This window comes from Seriola lalandi, unplaced genomic scaffold (assembly GCF_002814215.2).
Source record: "Seriola lalandi dorsalis isolate HSWRI2012SDOR001 ecotype SW California unplaced genomic scaffold, Sedor1 jcf7180002054861, whole genome shotgun sequence".
Lineage (NCBI taxonomy): Eukaryota > Metazoa > Chordata > Actinopteri > Carangiformes > Carangidae > Seriola > Seriola lalandi.
The window spans coordinates 4,398,751-4,420,502 of NW_019525414.1; the positions used below are offsets into that span (position 1 = coordinate 4,398,751).

Below are 21,752 nucleotides of genomic sequence, written 5' to 3' on the forward strand. Positions count from 1 at the left end.
ATATATATGTTCATAAGAGAGGCTTATCAGCCCCTTCACTGATCCCCTTTACTCACCTACTCCCCACTTGAAGCTTAGTGGCCAACACACACACACACACACACACACACACACACACAGAAACATGCGTACAAACTTCAACTTGCCCTTTGTGTCACAAATCATTTAAAGAGAAGTAACGTCATGGTTGCAGTCCCATGCACATGTGGTTCATATGCACTGTATGTGTTTGTTATTGTGTGCATGTGGAAAAGTAGGTTAGCACATGTGTGACTCCCAAAGGTTTTCCATGATGTTATCCACTCACCTGCCAAAGGAGGCCCCGTAAGGCAACCCAGGCCGACAAAGAACATGGAGAAGCCCATGGAGTTGTTGAGTTTCTCCGAGCCCACGAGATCTACCTGCGGAGCAGAGCAGCACATTCAGCCTGAAGCTCTTCACACACTGGGACTTCTAAATGCCAGTAACCAGTGATTTGTATGTTTTAGCTCCATACAAATCACTTATACTTCACATTACTACAATATTATAACAAACATTTCCCAAAGCATGTTACACATTAAGTGGGTTGTTTAAGAAAAAAGAAAAGAAAACAAGTTCAACTTGATGGATCCTGTCTGATGATGATACCTGTCTGCAAGCTAATATACCACACAGCCTAACGTATCTGTACTTACCTTTCAATGAGCCGATGGGAGTGGTAGCCACAATAGATGTCGCAACTGCTGGAAATGTCTATGTAATTAACCATTAATTACTTTTTCAAGAACTTACGCTGTATTTACTTCATCATCATGTCACAAGAAGCTCATTAAGAACAAATTAGAGACAGCAGTTCCCAAACAACATTTCAATCATAATATTCAGTGGCCGTGGCTACCACTCCTTTTGGCTCATTGAACGGTGAGACTGTGGAAATTACAAATACATTAGGTTCATTATACTGAAAGTACTTGGCTGTGTGAAGGAAACGGGCCACTGCTTTTATTTTGGGCGACAACAATGTTAACATGCTGACTGTTAAAATATGAGACTTGGTAACACCTGCTAACAGCCTCTTCACAATGTAACAAGGGACGTTAATGCTATAAATATTATAATGGTAGCTGATACAGAAACGTCCCTCCTGTCTGAGCCTTTATGTGGGCTATACTACTTACTATAACAATCCCCATATAATTACTGACACAGAAAAAATTGCCCTAGCAACAGACCAGGGCCTTGTTTATCAATCAATTCAAAATTATTCAAATTATTCCACTTATGGTATTAATGCCAATCAGACAGAATAATGATAAATGAGTGATTCTTACTAGCTCTGTAATACACAACAGTTAGTACTAAGTCTATACTGACAGACTTCCCTTTACTTTGGTGTCTCACGCATTATATAGTCCACCAACAAATCTGCTAACTAGATAGCTGATTCTGTCTCTGGTGCACAGATGGCACTTTGAGTGTTTTTATACATTAGGTGAGGTTAATGTTACCATTGTCAAACATAACTTTGTGTCCTAAAATTTTGCAAGTAGCTGAATTCACTTGGCAATATGTAACATTACATCTGGTAGTTCAGTAGGTGCAGGGGCTCGAGCGCCTGATGTTTTCAGTAAGATAGCATTTGTTCCAAGGTGTTTGTAAACATGCAAATAGTCATATTTCTTTATAGAAGCAGTTTGTGTTGTGCAATAAGGGATCCATAGTTAAATCTGTAAGTTGAGTCAGAATGATTTTCTATTTTTAAGTCATTGTCATCAGAAAATAAACGTGTTTGTGAATATTATCTGACCTGAATATTATGATTTAAATGCTTGTTGGGAGCCTGCTGTCTCTGATTTGTTGTTAATGAACTTCTTGTGATACAATGATGAGTGAAATACAGCGAAAGGTCTCGTTAACTACTCATATATTTCTAAGAAACAATGCACACTACACTTGTAGTGGTATAGTAATTCTGGGTTAACTACAGTGACATCTCCAGCAGTCGCCACATCTACTGTTCACTTTTGGTAAACAACTGTTGCCTTGGTTACCACTCCTCTTGTCTTATTGAAAGGCAAGATTGTGGAAATTACAAATACATTAGGTTTATTACACTGAAAGTACTTGGCTCTGTGGAGGAAACTGGCTGCTGTGTTGACCCAAGATTTTTTTCTTACTGATTCATAACCAACAGTGTGTCTTTATTAACTTGCTATAACTGAAGATGTAAGTATATTTAACTGCTTTTCAAACATTAATGATGTAAGAAAACATCAACAACTCAGATTTAGTTGTTGTGTAGATGTTGTGTCAGTGAGTTTGGGAACAGATTCCAGGCCTGTGGTTTGAATGTTTGCAGTGGGTAAATCCTTTTTTGAATTGCAGATTGTTCTTTTGATACGCGTCCGTCAACACATTAAAAATAGGTGAGATGACCGTAGGTTTCAGGAGATGTAAACAAGTACCTGCATTCCTTCCTGAAACTCTTGATTTATAGCAGCAGGCAGAGACAGGCTTGGATTAACTAAAGGAGAGAACTAGTTCTGTTCATATTCACACTCGTCATGATTTAGGCTTAGAGGCATGTCTTTGCCTTTGCGAGCGCACAAGTGAAATCACACCACATGTTTTTGTTTTCAGGTGTGATATGACCTCAAGTTATTGGATACCCGCTGACTTAATATGTTGCTCCACCCATAACGGCAGTTGAGACATAAATCCAATGGATCCAAAGGATACATTTCCCTTTGAGTACATGACATCATGATGTAATGAAGCCATTTCACCTTTACATGGTACAAAGGTCCCCACAAACAAATACACTTAGTGTGAATTCACCAGATGATAGAGTCTGATACTGTAGGTTCTTCCAGGGTAAATTAACAACCGACTGATAATACAGAGAGTGTGATGCTGGTGGGATCGTGTGAACAGTCAAATGATACTGAGAGAGCACATTGTGGTACTATCTGAGGGTACCAGAGATTCTGCAACATTTAACTGTGCTCACTAATCTTTATTGATTTTCTAAAACCTAGTTTTCACTTTCAATCTGTTCAGAATTACTTTTACTCTCTGCCCTGCCCTGTAATGTGATGTCATAAAGAAACCATGACTATATTTCAACAACTGATCAATTGAACAATTGAACGATTATAACAATCGATTTCATGGGTCTGTATTTCCTAATAATTTATTAGCAAAATCCCTAAGAGGAATTATGTAATTAATCACTGAAAAGTTTAGTTTTAAGGAGTAAAGAGTTTAGTTAGTTTGTTGAGATTATAAGCAGTTGTTTTTTTTTTTAGAGGAATATCTTTGATCTATTTATACTATGGTATAAAGTATATATTCATTCATTTTTAGCCAACTATTGGATGGATTGCCATGAAATTTTGTACAGACATTTTTGGATTCTGACTGATCCTAACGATTGTGGTAATCCCTTAATTAGGCTTTGGGTAAAATGTCTCTGCAAGTATTGGAAGGATCTCCATAAAATTTGTTACATAAATTCATTACCTCTGGACAATGCCTTATAATCACTTTGATGATCTTCTGACTTTTCATCTACCGGCATCATCAGGTCAAAATTTCAATTTGTCCAATTCTTTGGTTTATAACCAAATACCAAAAAACAAATGGCATTCCCATCTGCTTTAACTGTACATGTCTTTAATGCTAAGAAGCAAATGCTAGCATGCTAACATGCTAAAGTTCTTTTCTAGGAAATTATTCAAAACTACTGTAATAAAGCATTGCTGAAAATGACAACCCTGGAGAACTAATGAGAGAGACTGATTTGAGAGAGAACAAATGCATAACAATGTTCAGATAAGATATTCTCCTTACTAGAACAGGCAGCAGCAGAGCCATGTAGCCGCCACAGAAGACGGCAAAGAAGACTGCGTAAACCATCAGCAGGATATAGGAGGTTGCCAGTGGGGAAAGCAGGTTGACCAGGCCACACAGGATCAGATAGGCTTTGTGGTAGTGGTATTTATGAAACAGGTTCCTGTCTGTCACCCAGCCTGACGCCAGCTGGGCGATGGTCTCTGTGATACCTGCAACAGAGGCAAACAGGTGAGGTGGATGGACGGGTGGATAAGAAACTGGGACAGAGTGAAGCATGAGAGTGAAGTTAAATTTCAAAAACAATAGAAAATGTGTTGAAACAAGGGAAGACAAAGTGACATTACAAATAATTTTACTCAAAGTAAAACGTGAAAGGAGCAGTAAGATGAAAGGTGAGAGTGAAAATAAGAAGTATGAGTACAAGGATTTGATATGGCTACACAAATCCTACACAAACTCCCTGGAAAAGCAGTATTGATACTGAGTGGATTATCCTGCTGAAATACCGTCATGTTTCCAACAATCTCTTAAAAGGAAGGAATAAGAGAAGAGAGGCAGCCTGGGGAACACATACAGTACAATGAAATATTTAGGTATTATCAAGCAGCTGCTCTCTGGAAAAAGCTGCTCTCTTCACCTTAGATAAAATGAAATGGCATCTTAAATATGAAAGAAAATCCACTGATGTACAGATACCAGAGTAATTCACAATTTTAAGACAAAAGATTTTAAGTGGTCACAGAATTGAAAAATTACAACAACAATTATTATTCAACAGCAATGTTGATTTCTTTAAAGGGCCTATATATAATTTTTCTCTGCCAATGAACAAGGTTTCTCGCCAGGAGCAAATGGTGATGATGGTCTCTTGCCAATAGCTTCAGTCATCATTGCATTAACAATACGAAAGGTTGTAATACACTCTCTCATCAGCACTACTTTTTAAGGGCAGACTGGACGCTACAGTGACGAGACGGGCTGACCAGGCCGGGGCTAGCTGGTTAGCATGCTAACTTCAGTAGAAGAAAAGACACGATAGAAATAGAGACAAAAGAAGAGTCAACATTGACATTGCTTTCCACCACTAAATACAGCTCTTGGTGAGAAAAGGAATTTACCACAAACAAATTCCAGTCACTTCCATTGTATTGGGGTTGTGAGAAGAAATCTCTCAAATTTCAAAACTTGGGTAAATACAACCAAAACTATCTACATGGCTATATACCACTAGAAGTAAGACTAAATAAAATATATGAAAAAATATGTTAGATCAATTAGATCAGTCCAGCACTACATCCCCGAATGTCTGTGAGTGACTGACTGACTGACTGACTGACTGAGGGAGTGATACAACTGAGTTCCTGATGAAGTTACACCATGTGTCCGCCGAGTGTTGATTTTTTTCGCAAAGGTTCGCAATTTTCTATTTATATCATACATCATCAAATCAAGTGCAGCTGAAATAATCTATGAAAGATTTGTGCAGGGACTTGTGAGCATACCACATCTTGTTCCTTTAAAATCATGCAGCTAGTGTCTGCTTAATAAAAAAAAAGCCAGGATGTGTGTGTGTGTGTGTGTGTGTGTGTGTGTGTGTGTGTGTGTGTGTGTGTGTGTGTGAAAGAATGATGAATGATGCTGTGCAGCAAAGCGACACAGGTCTGCATTAGCATCAAACGAGATGTCGAGATGAGTCCCTGTCGTCCATGCTCTCTGAAACGAAAATGTTCCTAACCAGAAACACTAGGCAACATACTCTTCTGTTAACATCTGTATGACACTGTGCTATGCTATGCTAAACAACTCATTATGCACTCCATCCCATCTGATTGATTGTTTACTCCACTTTGATGACTGGGCAGATATGTGCTGCTCTCTGCTGAGGTCAACTGGAACGCGATAGATGATGCAGAAACTGCAGTGGTGTATTGACTGTCACAGGAATAGCTACAAGCAGGCGGCGCTTAGCCACTGATCAATATAACAAACTGGTTCTGTGCAGATCAGATATACTGATCCTTTGCTCAGCCTCTGCAACACAACTGCAAAGGCTCAACCTGAACCCAAAACAGAAGGAAATTCTGCTGAATATGAGTTTGCATACAGTACCTGTGCCAAGTAGAGTAAGCATATTTACAGTATATGTCAATAAAGGTTACATTTATCAACATAAATCAACACATGGATGCATTAAAAGATCGGCTACATCTTCACTCCTTAAGCCTATGGATGAAATCTAAATGAATAAACACTGAAATGCCTCGTCAGTGAACACCTCTGCTCTCCTTACATAACAGATTCTACAGCGTCTCTCTCCTCTGAGGTTAGAAAGATGACAAGAGGCAGCTGTGCTGTGTTTATGTGTCCTCCTCTAGCGACCCACGACAATGTCCTGGGGTGTCCCCTGCTTGCATACAGATGAGTTATGAGTTTGTTTGTGTGTTTTAGCCTCAGCAGGTTCGTCCAGGCCTGCAGCTGTTCCTGTTCAAACTCAGCACAATGCAGTTTAAATTTGGCCTCTCCAAGTAGCACCTTAAGCCAAGTGCACCAGGAACATTATTAGTTCTGTCCATTTCTGTTTGTAGCGTTGGCAGGTATAGAAGGCGTATATGAATGCCTCTGGGATTTAACACCATGGGAGGGTTGGGAGGCATGGAGAGATGCCATTCCCTTTTCTTCAAAGATGGACATTTTGTCACTAGATTAAAGCAAAGGTTTATAAAAGGCATATATTGGTTTTCCCAGCTTCTCTGAGGTTGTTGCTGGCTTGTCTTGCCTCCTCTTTTGTACGTGTTGCTGCCTCAGTGCTCCTCTGCAAAGTATCAGCCACTTTAGAACTGGACCCCTCTTGTCACCGCGCCAGCAACTTTACTCAGTCAGCTGTTGCTTAGCGACTCCGGTTAGCTCCAGTGTTGGTGGCTGATAGTTGACGAACAGACTGACCCGGATGATAGTGGCCTCCCTCGCTCGGCCCAGTCAATGGGCCTCTATGACAAGCACTGGGTCGGGGGAAAGAGGGACAGCAGGATACTGGGATGGTGGCTTTGTGGTGTGGGTGGCACCCCGTCTCCCCAGCTCTGTCTCTCTTTCATTACAGTGCACATGACCAGAGAATGTGACAGAACAAACGTGTTGTTTGCTGCTCGCTGGCACTGATCACTGGCACAGAGCTCATCTTAGTAAAGCAACAGTTCATCAGACATCTATATCCTCTGGTTTTTGTTAGAGCTGCATAGATGAGATTCCATAGAGCTTGGTTTAACAGCCTTCAGAGCATCCTGTAATCTTATACTGCCGTGTTACTTGACCCCAATCATAGTTTTGGCTCAATCCATAAATGGTTTTATCCCAGCTGTGTTTTCTCTACATAGTGTTTTTCTTGAGACCTCTTTCTCTAATTTTACCCATTTTGTCCAGCAGTGGTGGTGTCCAGCTGCTGATACAAAGGAAACACTGTATTTTCCCAGGCAGGTTATATACCATATTTCACAATGACAGATTTTTTTCTCTTTTTTTTCAAAATGTATCACATAATTAGCCTTTTAGACAATCTAACACCACAAATATGTCTTCAAAAGCCAAACAGAGCAGTGATGCAAACAATCAGTTCGCATTCTTCAATGTGAAATGAATCAAATCTGGTGTCATGCCACATTGAAGAGATGTGACGAGAAAAATGTAATAAATGTATGAAATGTCAGCAGCTTCTCATGTTACTATCACAATAACATTCTCACACCCACTAAATCCTCGGGCTTGTGATAACAGATGTGTTTCAGACCATTTAACAGTCATTATCATTATCTACCAGACACCTTCAATCAAAGGAAATAATATCTTATCTCCTGAGCACTGATTACTAAGGGAGAGGTTACAAAACAGAAGCATGTAACTCATAAATGCACAACCCTATGTGGTGCATTTCAATTATTCACAAAGCCTGACCAAGCACTCTTGAATAATTACACACACGTGTGCTCTGTGGTCAAAATGTTAATGCTGTTTTTTGTTCATATGAAGTGGCCCCATCAGTGGCATACTGCTGAACCCACCCGGCCTGGCTAGTGGACCAAAGTTCAGCTTTTATGTAAGCACATTCATTACATAAGACTGCAGAGTCTGAGCAGCTCACAAATAATTAATGCCTAGAAGTTGACTGAGGACTTTTTTGCATCGCCTCTTAAACCCAGTCTTAAAGAAACCTGGACCTCCCTCTTCACAGTCTCTGTGAAATCCCTGCTGGAAGCCACATTCAAAGACAAGCGGCAGCTGTCTGTTCAGTCAGGAGTCTGTCAGATTTATAAAGAGTGGGAGTGTTTTTCTTTTCTTTTTTTTTCAAATTTCAGACAGTGTCAAATGCACAACTGGTGTCTAATGTAAAAGATATAAATTAGTGCGGTGAATCATGTGGCAATGACTGAGTTTGGTTTATGATCATGTGCTTGTACACTGATCAAACTGCTGAGCTGGCAGTCAGGTGAGGGCTGGTGCTGGTGTTGGATGTGGGTACTGTATCACCATATTTGGTGTACAGTCAGAAGGGGTACAGCGCCTCTAATTGACTCACCCAGAGGGAGAGGTCTTTTTTTGAAAAGGTGCTTCTATCAGATGTGGCATATTGCAAAAGTTCTAAATATTTCAATAAGAATAATAAAAGCATTGCATGGACACTGTATGATAGAGGCAACATTTTTGCAGTTTTTCAAAACTTGAAATGCCCTTTGAGAGCTGAGAGGATTCTATCGATAACTTGTTTTAAGTAGCACGTAGGTTTCTTCAGAGCTGCTTGTCATCGAACAGCTTTGTAAAAATCTCTCCCCTCTCACTTTTTCCGACGGCTGAGTTAGGTGCACTTCATTTGACAATTTCAGTACATTTCTGAAATCGACGGTCTGACATTCACAACCACTTCACCTGATGATTAGCTGTGCACAGGTGAGAGAGAAGCAGTGATATTCTCTCTCTTGTTATAACTATTTCTTTCACGTTGCTTTCACTATGACAATCTCCCACGAGAGGCTGTCTAAAAAATGTGTGCCATTACCCCCATACTTAAATGATATTGTGCCTCTTGTTCTCTATGACAGCTGGCTTTTCACTTCACCTTTGAGTGGAGCCGTTCTGAAGAACTATATACCACTGATTTCATTTCCAATATGATCAAACATTGAACAAACTCGTACTGGTTTGAGCAGAACCCCTGGAAGGCCACGCTATAACATCTCTGTCACTTGCTGCTGTATTACTTATATTCTATGTGCGATTGGCTGTGAATGACCTTAATGATGGCTATAAAAACTAATCTTTAACAATAAAGTTTTGGAGTTTTCATTGTCATTGCCTCCTTCTCACAGCAAACATGATGGTGGTGTCAATCTTCTCTTATAACCCTCGTCAACAGAGCAAATGAGCTCAATTTTCCAAAATACCATAATCATCATAACAAACACACACAAAAACAGGAAGTTTTGATAAGCGTGTGTCTCACCTGCCACAGAGATGATAAACGAAGCATCCATGGCGTCGATGCCCAGGGTTCTGGCTCGGGCAGACAGGTGGAAATAGGGGATGAAGTAGGCCAGCTGGCTGAAGACCAAGGACCAAGTGTAGATGCAAAAGAATGGGTCCTTTAGCAAGGAGAAATCCAGTACTTTGGCTTTTTTGACGGTCACCTCACTGGGTGTGCTGGCATGTGAGGGAAATCCAACAATGGTGGACCCATTCATGCTGCCATTGAGCTCCAATGAGCTGTCTGGAGCGGTGGGTTTACACTGACCCAAGTCATGGTGAGGCTCATGGCCATTCACACCATTGAGGATCAGTCTGGTAAATTCAGGGTTCACTGACTGGTCCTGGGCTCCCTGAGTACAATGGCCCCCCAGGTTCTCAGAGTCCCTGTGAGAGGGAGGAGAGGATGGGAATGAGTCTGATTTGGAGATGCCATTAGACAAATGAGAGGAGCCATTCAAGCAGCTCTTAGTGTATTCCTTCTCTGAGGAGCTCTTGAGGGAAACAGCAGGACTCTTTTGGATGGGAGAAGAGGTAGCGTTTGACATGGGAGGCTTCACGTTGATGGGCCGCAGAAGCATCCCAGAGGCCACCAGATTCAGCATGAGACCCCCTAGAATCAGCATCGCACCTGCGGGAGACAAAGACAGCTCAGGACCCAAAATGTGTACTTCCACTCAAAAAACAGAAATACACCAGAAAACATACTTTATTATGCAATGTTCACACATCAAACAAATGCTTAAGCCTGCTCATTAAGAGATTTGCCCGGCCTACCTTGCCAAGCATATTGGTCCAGGAGCAGCTGAGTGAACGGAGCGAGGGCAAAGGTCAAACCCATCCCAGAACGCCCGATTGCATACGCTGTTGCTAACCTCTTTCGAAAGTACAGGGCTGTGACCACTGAGAAGGACTGGTATAGTAGTGCAAAACCCATTCCTATGAGGAGGAGAGAAGGTGATCATTATCAAACACTGTGTCAGTCAGTCATAGTGATGGCCTCCATCACCATGAGGAGGTGATTGGTTGTGAATGACTTTCTCTTGTCTGCATGAAGCATGCAGAGAAACACCTTGGCTTTGCTTTGTGGTTTCAGAGTCATCATGGAAACAGCAAGTTTGAGTCTCACTGAGGTTTTTTGGCTTACCGCACGTTTCTACTCACCAACTATCACTCCCATGCTGATGTAGAGGAACACCACGCTGTTGGCGAAAATACTTATGAGGAAGCCTCCGCTAACTAGCACTGCCCCGGCGATGGAGGTCACCCTGGCTCCCAGCTTGGCACAGGCCACAGAGGCAATGGGTGCTACAGAAGAAACGGGAGAGGAAGCACAAAGGTGTAGGATCAGCAAACGTTCCTCATTTTCTGCCGTTCAATACCAAAGTGTAGAAAGTATCTTTACATCCAGTCTATGGACTCAGAGCTAGATAGAAGATGCAGACATCGTACCTCCAGACAGGCGCAGACTCGACATGATGGAACCGATCCAACTGATGCTCTCTGCCGAGCCTCCAAACTCATCTTGGAAGGCCACGAAGAAGATCCCGAAGCTCTTCAGTGTTCCCATCACTAGGACATTTACCTGAACACACACATGAAAATAATGGGAAACAGATCAGTGCTGTCCGTGAAGTAGATACAGCACATTTTTCTCTCCAGTGTTGTTATGTCACATTTGGACACACGGAAATATTATATCCAGTATTATCAAAAATTGCAGTGGCACACATATTGTAGTGCGAGAAGTGTGCTGTGAAATATTTGCATGTTTCCAGTTCAGCAAAACATCCATTGCACATGAAATATGTGCAAAAGTTCAATAATCCCATATTTTCTATAAGTTATTATAATATAAAAGCAATATTTAAAAAACCATCATATTAATAAACACATAATAACATTACCACAGAAATGAGAGATTATCAGAAACAGCTGAGGTGGACATACCAGGAAGCAATGCAGCACCACCATCCAGCCCCACCCCCCATCTGGAGGGTCCTCATATTGGATCTCTTTCTCCTTCTCCTTCTTTGTGCTCATGGCATCCTTCCTGAACAGGTTCATGGCTGCCTTGGTTTCACTAGGAGAAAAAAAAGGGCAAATAATACAAATAACTTTAAAGTTACACAGGCTGCGTAATCAGGATCATTCATGTGACTGCGGGCCATAACAATACACATTCAGGACATATCTGGATACAAACACTAATGGAACAGCATTTTAAGGTAATGTTCAGGATTCATTATATAAAACGTTTGCCACAAAGTCACACAGTAACTAATGTGTGTTTAAGTGTTAAATCCACATCTATTTTTTTTTTTTAATTTCCTAACTTTTTTACTTTAAGGACAATAAATTCTGATTGTTTGTAGTCTGTGAGTGAATCTCCATCTATTGGTTTCCACAACATTAGCCGTATGTAGCATTTTTTAGTTTTTGAAGAAGCAGGACAAGCAGGTTCTTTCTCAAGGCTTAAGTATAAAAAAACAAAAACTGTTCTTCCTTTTACAGGTAGGTTACTTGTGCTTCAAGTAACCTACCTGTAAAACTTGTAAACTGCAGACAACAGCTTAATCAAATCATTTTGAACCATTCAATGTTTTGACTGATATTTGACATTAATGTGGTGTGATCATGTCACGGGACAGAATGATCCTTTCTGACGACAGACAGTAATGCTTGTTAAGTCACTGAGCTGTGAAACAGGCCAGTTACAGTACAGCTACGCCTGGTTACTTTTCCACCTCTTTTGCTCTTATTACAGCTCCTGCGCAGGACTGAATGTCTCAGCAGTGTTTACATTAAGTGTATCTATGTCACAGCAGGTGCAAATATTTAATTTAAATGTGAATCTAGAAGCTCCCTGTCAGCACGTAACAGTATGTTCTGTGCATGATGGGCTAAAGTTTGCTTTATGATGATGTTTTAACCTCGTGATAATTTAACTTGTGAACCGAAAAAACCCTGTGGCTGTTCTGGGAAACAGTTACACGGTTATCAGGATAACTTTTCAGTGAACCTAGAAACGCTCATAAAACTTATCCAGACTCAGTAGACCTGCTTCTAGCAAGCAACGTTTGAACAACTCCAAACCACACAGTCTAAAACATGGCTGACTTGCTCAAATCTACTTACATTGTTGTTCTGGTCAGATTTGGGGTTTAATTATTTTGAATAGGACTTGAAGACACTCCCCCTGTCTTAAGCCTTTGTCGGGCACATGTGATGCAACAGCTGATAGCCATAATGTAACAAAGTGCTAACACAAGCAGGGAAGAAGACTTCTAAGTGGTAGACATTGATGTTAACAATGCAGATTTCAAATTAGTCCCGAAATCAGCTCCTATATGGAAGCAAATGCACACACACATTCATGAGGCCTCAAGGATACACGTAGGAAGAGTGAAAAAAAGCTCCATAGGGAGCCTTGAAGTAAATCAGGTTTACGTTTACAAAGTCAAGTCACTGTAGAAATCAGAATAAACAGGTTATTCAAGCGCATGAAAATGCACTGATTGTCAATGAGATGATATAGTTTTATGTTTGTACTGGCAATGATGATTGATTACTGAGTGCAGTGATAATAAGATATGAGATGAAAATCAAGTTTTTAACCTTATTAACATCCATATGACAGTCTCATAAAAACAGATTCAGACAGCCAGGGTTTCACACGTCACAAACCTAAATAACCAATCCCATCAACGTGTGGGGACGGGCGAACTACAACCGAAACCTTGTCAGTACAGAGAGTGACAGTTTGCATTAGCACGGCCGCTAACACTGTGTCAGCCACTGCCAGCTACAAGCTAACATAAATAACTACGCTTACGGCTCTGATACATCTTCTAGTCGCTTTGGTTACAACAAACTCCTCACTCCTCAACAAACTCTGGGTCTGAGTCTGACTGAGGCTCAAACATGTGGCTGTGAGTTTCCTCACTAACAATCTTGATATGCATTCTTCACTCACCTGTCAACTTAAGGCAAGCAGTGGTGGTGGGTGAAAAACAAGCCTGAGCCAGATTTCTCAGGAAGTAAGAATAGATCAGCTTCTAGCCCCAGTTTTCTTTTTTTTTCCCTTCACTTTTTAAGTGTGAAAAACCCTGTTAAACAACTTATGCCCCAAGACTGCAGTTTTGTGAAACGCACCTGTGCTCCTGTTGAGAGGTGATTTAAGAGCTACCTGCTTCTGCTTCTGTCAAATGTGACATTGCAGTTTTGTGTATTGCAGTTTGACTTGGTTTTCCCCAGCAGGCAACATGAGACCCTGAGATACTTGGAGCCGTTCATGCAACTTAATTCCAAAGAATCCCCCTCCCGTGTCTTAGACTTGTGTCGATTAGAGTGCTTGAAAAAAGAAGCAAACAATATTTTGTATATGAGCTTCAACAGTGTCAAACAAACACTAGTCAATATTAATATTTTATAAAATGAAACTTTTGAAGCTCTCTATGGGGAACCCACAGCTGGATGCAGGGGGGAGTGCTGGGGTCAGAGATGAACCACAAGCGCAAACAGAGGCAACGCTTGAGCAAGAGTCTGATGCCTTTAACAGCCATGTTGACTGCAATTAGCAAACTCAAGTATTTACCACACATACACTACACACTGTATGTCGTGTGTCTTTATCGTTTACCATCCTAGAGTCCGCTCACGAAAACCACAAAAATATATACTGTATGTTTACTGTTCCTCACTTGTCTTAAATGGTGCTTAGCCATACAGATACTTTCTCACATAAACTGTACTCCCACTCAGACGCTGCAAAGTGTTCAAGACTTTGAACAACACTGGAGGAGAGGGCGTAGTAAACCTGTATTTATCACCAGTCCTTTGTAGCCTGCATCACTAACTTAGTCTGACTTAGACACGAATAAGAAGCCAAGACCAAATTAGGCAGAGAGCAGAGAGCGGATTAAAAGGGGAATGAATTGGGCCAGTGTACTGCGAGGAAAGTATTTCCCCATGTGCTGTTCACAAGTTGTCCTCAGAGTGTGTTTGAGTGCATGTTTGTAAATGTGCCGGGGGTCTGAGGGTTGGAGCGATGGCGGATTGGAGATCAGCACTTTGTAGTCAGGTATTAACACCACGTTACCGCACACTTCCAACTGCACATTCTCTCTCCACATTTTACAGTGTGCGTCTAGTATAATATTAGATTTTTAGTACGGCTACTTAGTGAATAATATTCTCCAAAATCTGTCTCTATTTGACCTACATACTGTTTATAGAGGTATACATTTTTAAAAATGTTGTCTGCTGGGAAAAAGAGTCACAACAACCAATGAGAAACTACTCACAGATCCGTTCACCTCCTCCTTTCAGAAAGTCTGATTTATGAGTCCGAGTCTGTGCATGAAGTCTGGACTGAGCAAACTGAAAACAGCAGTCTTAAAGGTACCATGTGGAGTTTTCTTGTAAACAAACAAAACTTAATTTTACTTTCAGCGTTACTCACACAAGCTCATTGTGAGTGTATCCTTGAGCTGTCACAAATGTTGAGTGCATTTTCTTCCTCATAAAACATTTGCAAACCAGATTTTTTTAAGTATGTTAAATCTAGCGTTGTTTACATCTGTGCTTACTAGCTTTTTCGTCTTCCTCTTCACTGCCTTTGCTGGTACATTGCTGTACATCTTGGTGTGTTATCTCCAACTTCTGATCAGTGGAACAGTGTGAAATCATTTGCCTGTGTATCGGGTCTTTTTGTGCATCCGTGAGATAAACAACACGGGGAAACTTTAATTTCGATTCCAGCTGGCGACCTGTGTTGCATGTCATACCCCCTCTCTCTCTCTCTCTCTCTCTCTCTCTCTCTCTCTCCCTGTTTCCTGTCTGCCTCTAGACTGTCCTATTCAATGAAGGTGAAAAAACAAAAACAAAAAGGGTGAGGGGGGGTATTGGTTTGGTTAGTCTGCAAGATTGACTATAGACAGATGTGAAAGCAGAATGTTAAAAAAGAACATCCATGGAATGTGAACAACTTTCTGCTAGTAATTCTGTCCAAAATGATGATAAATCATAAGTGTCCCAATCTAGTGTTCACTCCAGAGAAAACCACCGTCCACCACAGAGGGAGAAATGAATGAGAAATCTGAAAAAGAAACTGCTGCTTCCTTTGACGTGCCACCTCTGATCTTTACTGATGGGATGTATATTACAATCACAGATTGTATCTTTTAGGTCAATACAAAAAAGCCATGGCAACACCTGCTCAGGCAGATTTAGGATCGAGCAAGATCGCTTTTAAAGACAAAGAGTCGTGGGCAGGACTGTATCAGAAACACAGTATGTGAGCTGGAAAGGAAAGTAGCCAACTAGATTGGAAAATAGACAACATGCAAAAAAACAAGCCTGGGAGAATCCTGCCTGAGGCAAATGTAATTTGGCTTTTATTTCATAGAAGCTCGAGACAATTCACATTCTGAAGACGAGTTTACAATTTTTTAGGCGACGCAGCATTTTGAGTTTTAGGTTGTTCAATAAATGACCTTTCACAAATGGCGTTATAGTTGTGGCAAGGTTATACATTGGATTAAACTCCATGAGCCACTTTCAACCATTAAAAATGAACATTTGTTTTTAATGTTGTTTTGATAATGAACTTTCAACTTGACTAATTCATTTCACTTTATTAACAGTGGTGCATTTCCATTAACAGTTAAGGCTTTCTCACATACTCATAAACGTTTGTGGCAGATGGACTGATAGGTTCACATATGTTTGAGTCAATTTTACCCACATGCCCACGTCTACATGGAGGCAGCGTTTGGTCGCTCTAATTGTTCCTCATGGGAAGAAATCATTTAATAATACAGTTCCATTACATGACGGGAGACAATATCCGCAGTTATAAAGTTCAGCTGAAGTTAATATGAGACTTCAGCAATCACAGTCAGAAAAATCAAGAGGGGATCTTCCAAAATGTCCTACTTTTCCTTCTCCTGCAACTCAAGAGATAGAAATGTATTCTACAAAGACAGTAACTTTGAAAGATACCTCAGACGGCCGCCGCCTCGTAGGAGCTTTAGCCGATTTACATCGCACTTTTCCACAGAATAAGAGCTGTGGATTTTGTCCCTTGTCTTTTACCCTGGAATACGAGCGATCTCTCGTCTTGTTTGCTCTGTGACGTTGCCATTTCCCAACGCCAAAATGAACCACACAGATGCACACACACATTTCACTTGTGGAAACTAACGACACCAAGCTTTGGAGATCAGATTCATCATGTTATAGATTGATCCCCCAAAACTGTGCAGACACCACCCTTCTTTTTCTCTTGTAGTTTGAAGAGTTACCTTTTATGCTGTTTTGGTAGTATGCTGAAGGCTCCGCAGGTGAAGAATGAAGTCAGAAGTCCTATTGTCTGAGTGTCATCCTCAGGTTGGTTGAAGGGCACTTGGAACTATGGCTGCATCGAGATTAGCATTACACCTGCAAGAAGAAATGGACAATGATAACTGAAGGCACAGAAACAAAACTTTTTCTGTGTTTAGATAAAACCCCACCCACCTCATATGATGAAAGCTCCGAGAGAATGACCACAGCCCTATCCCTAACCCGGACCAATACAGAAAGGGACGTGTTTTATTCAAAACTGGATTGCGATCGTTTGCGGGGATGGGGCCTGCTTTGGTTGGTTGATAAAATGATCAAGAATGATTGATTGAGATTGGTGGTTCACTGTGACATGCAGAGTCTGCATGTCACAGACTATCAACAAACTCTGTGTGTCCAAGAAGCTTTGAATCAGAGTAAATGATCAGACAGATTTCTCTTGTAGATGAGTCATGAAAAATAACAACCGTGCGAGTTTTCCTTTTGTATCAAGCAGCAAGAAAGTTGTAGCGTGACATGTTTGAGTTAATGTGCATCACTACACATCGCACGTCCTGCAATGTGACTAGTGCAACAATGATTCCCAATTCAGACGCAGGATCCTTCAAAGAACATATAGAAGGACCTGCAGAGGACCTGATGGCCAGACTGGACCTGCATCTCCTCCACAAATGAGAACAACACAAGTGGTACAGTCAAGTCGGTCTTATTCAACTTGTAAATGAATCAAGACTAAAAGACCACAGCCATGCTAGAGGCTCAGTCAGGCTGTAGTTAAGTGGTGAAGGCAGTGCTATGCACTAAAAGCTAATGTCAGCATGCTCACAGGGACAATGCTAACATGCCGATGTACACAAAGTATAATGTTTATCATATCCAATATCTTAGTTTAGCATGCTAGGATGCTAACATCTGCTGATTAGCACTAAACAAAGTAGGAATGTCACTAGTTTTACATGTATATTATGTCATAAGAGGATTGTTTTTTTCAAGACCACAAATGTCTGTACAAGATTTCATGACAACTGAAGTTTGTGAGTGGAAATGACCTCAGATTGCCGCCAAGTTGTAAAGTTCTAGTACTGACTACACAAACCCCCCCCCCCCACCCCACCCCACCCCCCACTGTTGTAAAACTTTGGACTGTTTTTAAATGTTTTTTTTTAATCATTCTTTTTTTGTTGGTCATCGTCAATTTTATCTTGTCTTGCAAAGCACTTTGTAACTGTGTTTTGAAAGGTGCTATATAAATAAAGCTTATTATCATATCATTATTGTTAGCAAAGCATTACTCATTTACACATTCCAGCAGTTACAGAGCAACATCATCCATTTCTGGGCATCACATGAATATAAGTCAATTATTCACTCTCTTTTAATTCTGTTTCTTGTTCTCTGCCAACTCTTGAGGGAAATATCTGGCATCCTTAAAGTTTATGTGTGACTTTGCATAGCTTATTTATTACGTGAGATATTTACAACAGAGTGATGACTGCTAACGTATCGGGTCAGCAAATGCGGAGAAGCAAGCCCCTGCACTGTGATGCAGCAATAGTGCTTCGGTCAGCAGTGTGACTCTACAGATGTGCAGCACTGAGAAGAATGTTGCACTCTGCTTCCTCCCTCTCTGTGTTTCCATTTACAATGAGAAACAATGACAATCACATTTAATTACTAAAAGATGCCTAGTAATGACAGAAAGTCAGAGAAAAGTTGAACTGGGCTTTAGGCTGGTTATTACATCAGTCACATGAACATGTTCTGCACTGTATTCAACAAGCGGCAGAATGGCAGTTCAGCCACGCCTTCTTAGATCCTTATACGTAACCGTGTAATCTATTATATGTGATCTTATATCTAGATTATTATCTGGAATCTGGCTCTGCACCAAATTGTACAGAGTCATCTCAACACCAATAATATGTCTGACTTTTTACATCAAGATCTATAAATTATTTCCTGAGAAATTGACAAGAGAATCAAAAAGTGACCTATCTCACCATGTTAAGGAAAGTGATAAAAAAAATTCCTGGATTTACACCTTTAAAATGAATGGGGTCTTCCCTTTCTTCCTTTTTCTTTATTAATATCAGTCTGCTGTGAAGCACTGTGAACTGCACCTCCATGAAAGGTGATATGCAAATTAAGTTTGATTAATTGCTTGACCGATGTGGAAAAATAGGGCAGGGCTTATAATTATGCGGTGTACATTGCATTGGCATTCAAATAAAAAAAAGTTGTAATAGCTGCTCTGAATACATCTTTCCAGGCTCAAGCTGTCTCAAGATGTCTCTATTGACGTACATACTCTTTATAGAGGTATACATTTAAAAAATATTGCCTGCAGGGAAAAAGAGTCACAACAACCAATAAAAATAATAATGAAAAGCATCAAATTAGCCAGAGGTCCCTTTGATGCTGACTTTTGAGCTCTTGCTACATCCTCAGTGAGGAGGAAAACATGGACACCTGCAGAAAGCAGGAGAACCCAGCCACACCCCACCTCACCCCACCTAACCCCACCTCACCCCACCTCACCCCATCTTCCATGACCGTGCTTTAAGAAACATTCTCACCCTGTTCTACTGGTTTAGAGTCAACAATTGTCCTGCTGTGACACGTCCTGTTTTAGTTTAGTACACAGCAAGACCTTTGCCAACAAACATACACATATACCTTAAAGGAGAATCTGTGGTTTGAGCAGTGAGACAATGCCATGTATGTCATTGTTTTGACATGAACTGCTCCTGACACTGGCACACAGCACAGACACTGATGGACAAATCAGTCAATGCTTTAAGATTAGAATTGACAAAACATCTGCACAGGCATGTCTTCCTGTAAGATACTTCTAAGGCTGCACAACTTCATTCTTTAAAGGGCTGTAAAGAAAGGCCTGATAAGTACGACAAGACAACCAAGTTCATGATAGTGAACGTGGCTCAAACGAGTTGTGATGTCCCTCTTCCAAAACAGTCACACATCTCAGTCGAAATGCAAATAAAAGAAAAGTTTTGCATTGTGTAAAAGTCTGAAAAAAAGGGATAATTTGAGAATACACATGACATCACATCTGCTGACGTCACTGTAATAGTAGATCCTTTATACATGGATCATAGTATGACCGCAGAGCAATACTTGGTAAAGTTATACAACTCCCACTGCTGCATCCATGAAGTCTCTCCATAGTCTCACTATGCTTGCAGACTTTAAAAGTTTACTCTCACAGTGATGACCGAAGATGAAAAGCCCCGTTCAGAATCTCCAGCAGAGTTGTACAAGTGTTTATTTTTATCCTAACAGGACAGTTTCGTAAAGTGTTCCTGGGGTCATAGCAGGAGTACTGCAGTTACAGTCAAAAGCCAAGAAGATTTTTTACCTACAAAGTAAATATCTGGAAATTCTGCATTTTCAAACCCTCCCAATTACCTGTCTTTGTGAAGATTATGCATTGATAGCTGAACTATTTCTTAAGCTGAACTGCTCTTTTGAAAGAAATGGCATTTCATTATGGCTCTACAATACTGATGAAGTGAAGAAGATAGTGATACTCTAAAAAACATGCATGCCTCCACCAACCAGTCCAGTTGCAGTTAATTAGTCTGTGCATTCTAAAGTTATGGCCAAAAAGGTGTTTTGTGTGGTCCTTGTGACCTTGACCTTTAACCTTTGACCTTTGACCACCAAAGCTTAAGAAATTCCCTCAAGGCGTAACTGACATGTCGCCTTCATGAGAATGGGACAGACGGACCTGTACGTACATATGGACAGATGGACAGAAAAACCTCTGGCTGCTACGTTACAGAGACATGAAAATATCAACTTCAGTTTTTCAAACCGTATTTTTTCAAGTAACTTTCTCTTCAGAAAGACGCTGGACAGACATAACATTTTGGCTGGAAATCGTGTTGATGTCACAACCTAACGTTGGCTGATTGACATTGTGACATTTCGCAGGCGTCGGGTTTTGCTCCCAACTAGAATGTTGGTACTTTGTTTTTCAAGATGGCGTTGGCACGAGACGTGTGGAAGACGTGGTTCTGGGAGAAGTTTGCCTTCAAGCCTTTCTGCCAGAAACGCTTTCTGGCAGAAGGTAGGCCCACTACAAAGACAACAAAGAGATGGTTGTGGTGGGTGAATGGGTCAAACATAGGACTGTCACTCTGGATACCAGGGTTCATGTCCTGCTTGACTTTGTTAGCTTATTATTTTCAATTTTTCTTTTATTTAGATTTTCAGTTTTGAGGGGCTATTTGGTTAGGTTGCCTTTCTACCTGAAAACCACTCTAGCAGAAAGCCTTAAAGGCAACCTTCTCCCATGTTGGTTTTGGTGAAGAACACAAATTAAAACCAACAAAATATCAACCTCAGTTGTCATCAGTATTCTTCATTATATGCTGTCCTAACTATGAGTTTTGGTCGCATGACGTCACAGCCTGCATTCAACCAAATATCACCATCTAATGAAGTTCGTGGCCAGCTGTGTCCCTGACCCTCTTCTTCATGATTTTCTGTCTGCCTAACTATTTTATCTATCAAGAGTCACAACTCAGAGGCTCCAACTGTGACTGTGAGCTCTGAGGGGGAAGCCACACAGGCATCAGTCCTGAGGAATTGTGAGCTTATGTAGTAAATGCAGGGTGTTTAGCTGAAAGCTTTTGGCTTAGAGTACGGAGGCACACACAAAACCGTATTACTGAGAGGAGAAAACAGGGAGGTCTTACGGTGTGTCGCTGTGAGCCAGTTGTTATCTTCACTTCACAGGCCTGTTGCATTGTGCCCCCCACACAACTCAACTCTGCTGGGGAGGCAAGAAAAGGCTCGTTCAGAATTCAGGCACACTGACACTTCTGCAGTGAATTTCAGGAAGATGTCATCTGGGTGCCATGGGACAAAAAGAGGCACAAACCTGCACTGACACAATGTGGGTGAAAAGTTTTAAAGCCCAGAATAACTTTGGGGGGGATGGGGGGTGGGGTGGGGGGTGTCACAGAGGATAACAGTTTAGGGCATAACTTTAGTGTGATGTGAAAGGTTTGAAGGAAATAGTTCACCAATAA

General features: G+C 40.9%; 1 protein-coding gene across 1 annotated transcript in view; it reads right to left on the minus strand.

The window, feature by feature from the left end:
* slc16a4 (solute carrier family 16 member 4) overlaps window positions 1–21,752 on the minus strand; it is a 28,523-nt gene that overhangs the window by 6,213 nt on the left and 558 nt on the right. Inside the window, exons 2-10 of the mRNA XM_023427501.2 lie at window positions 21,417–21,490; window positions 16,653–16,788; window positions 11,296–11,428; window positions 10,798–10,930; window positions 10,510–10,653; window positions 10,123–10,284; window positions 9,326–9,976; window positions 3,835–4,046; window positions 308–401 (exon numbers count right to left, since the gene is read on the minus strand). Coding sequence (XP_023283269.1) covers window positions 308–401; window positions 3,835–4,046; window positions 9,326–9,976; window positions 10,123–10,284; window positions 10,510–10,653; window positions 10,798–10,930; window positions 11,296–11,412 — 1,513 coding nt within the window. The 5' untranslated portion in view covers window positions 11,413–11,428; window positions 16,653–16,788; window positions 21,417–21,490. The remainder of the gene's footprint in view (window positions 1–307; window positions 402–3,834; window positions 4,047–9,325; window positions 9,977–10,122; window positions 10,285–10,509; window positions 10,654–10,797; window positions 10,931–11,295; window positions 11,429–16,652; window positions 16,789–21,416; window positions 21,491–21,752) is intronic.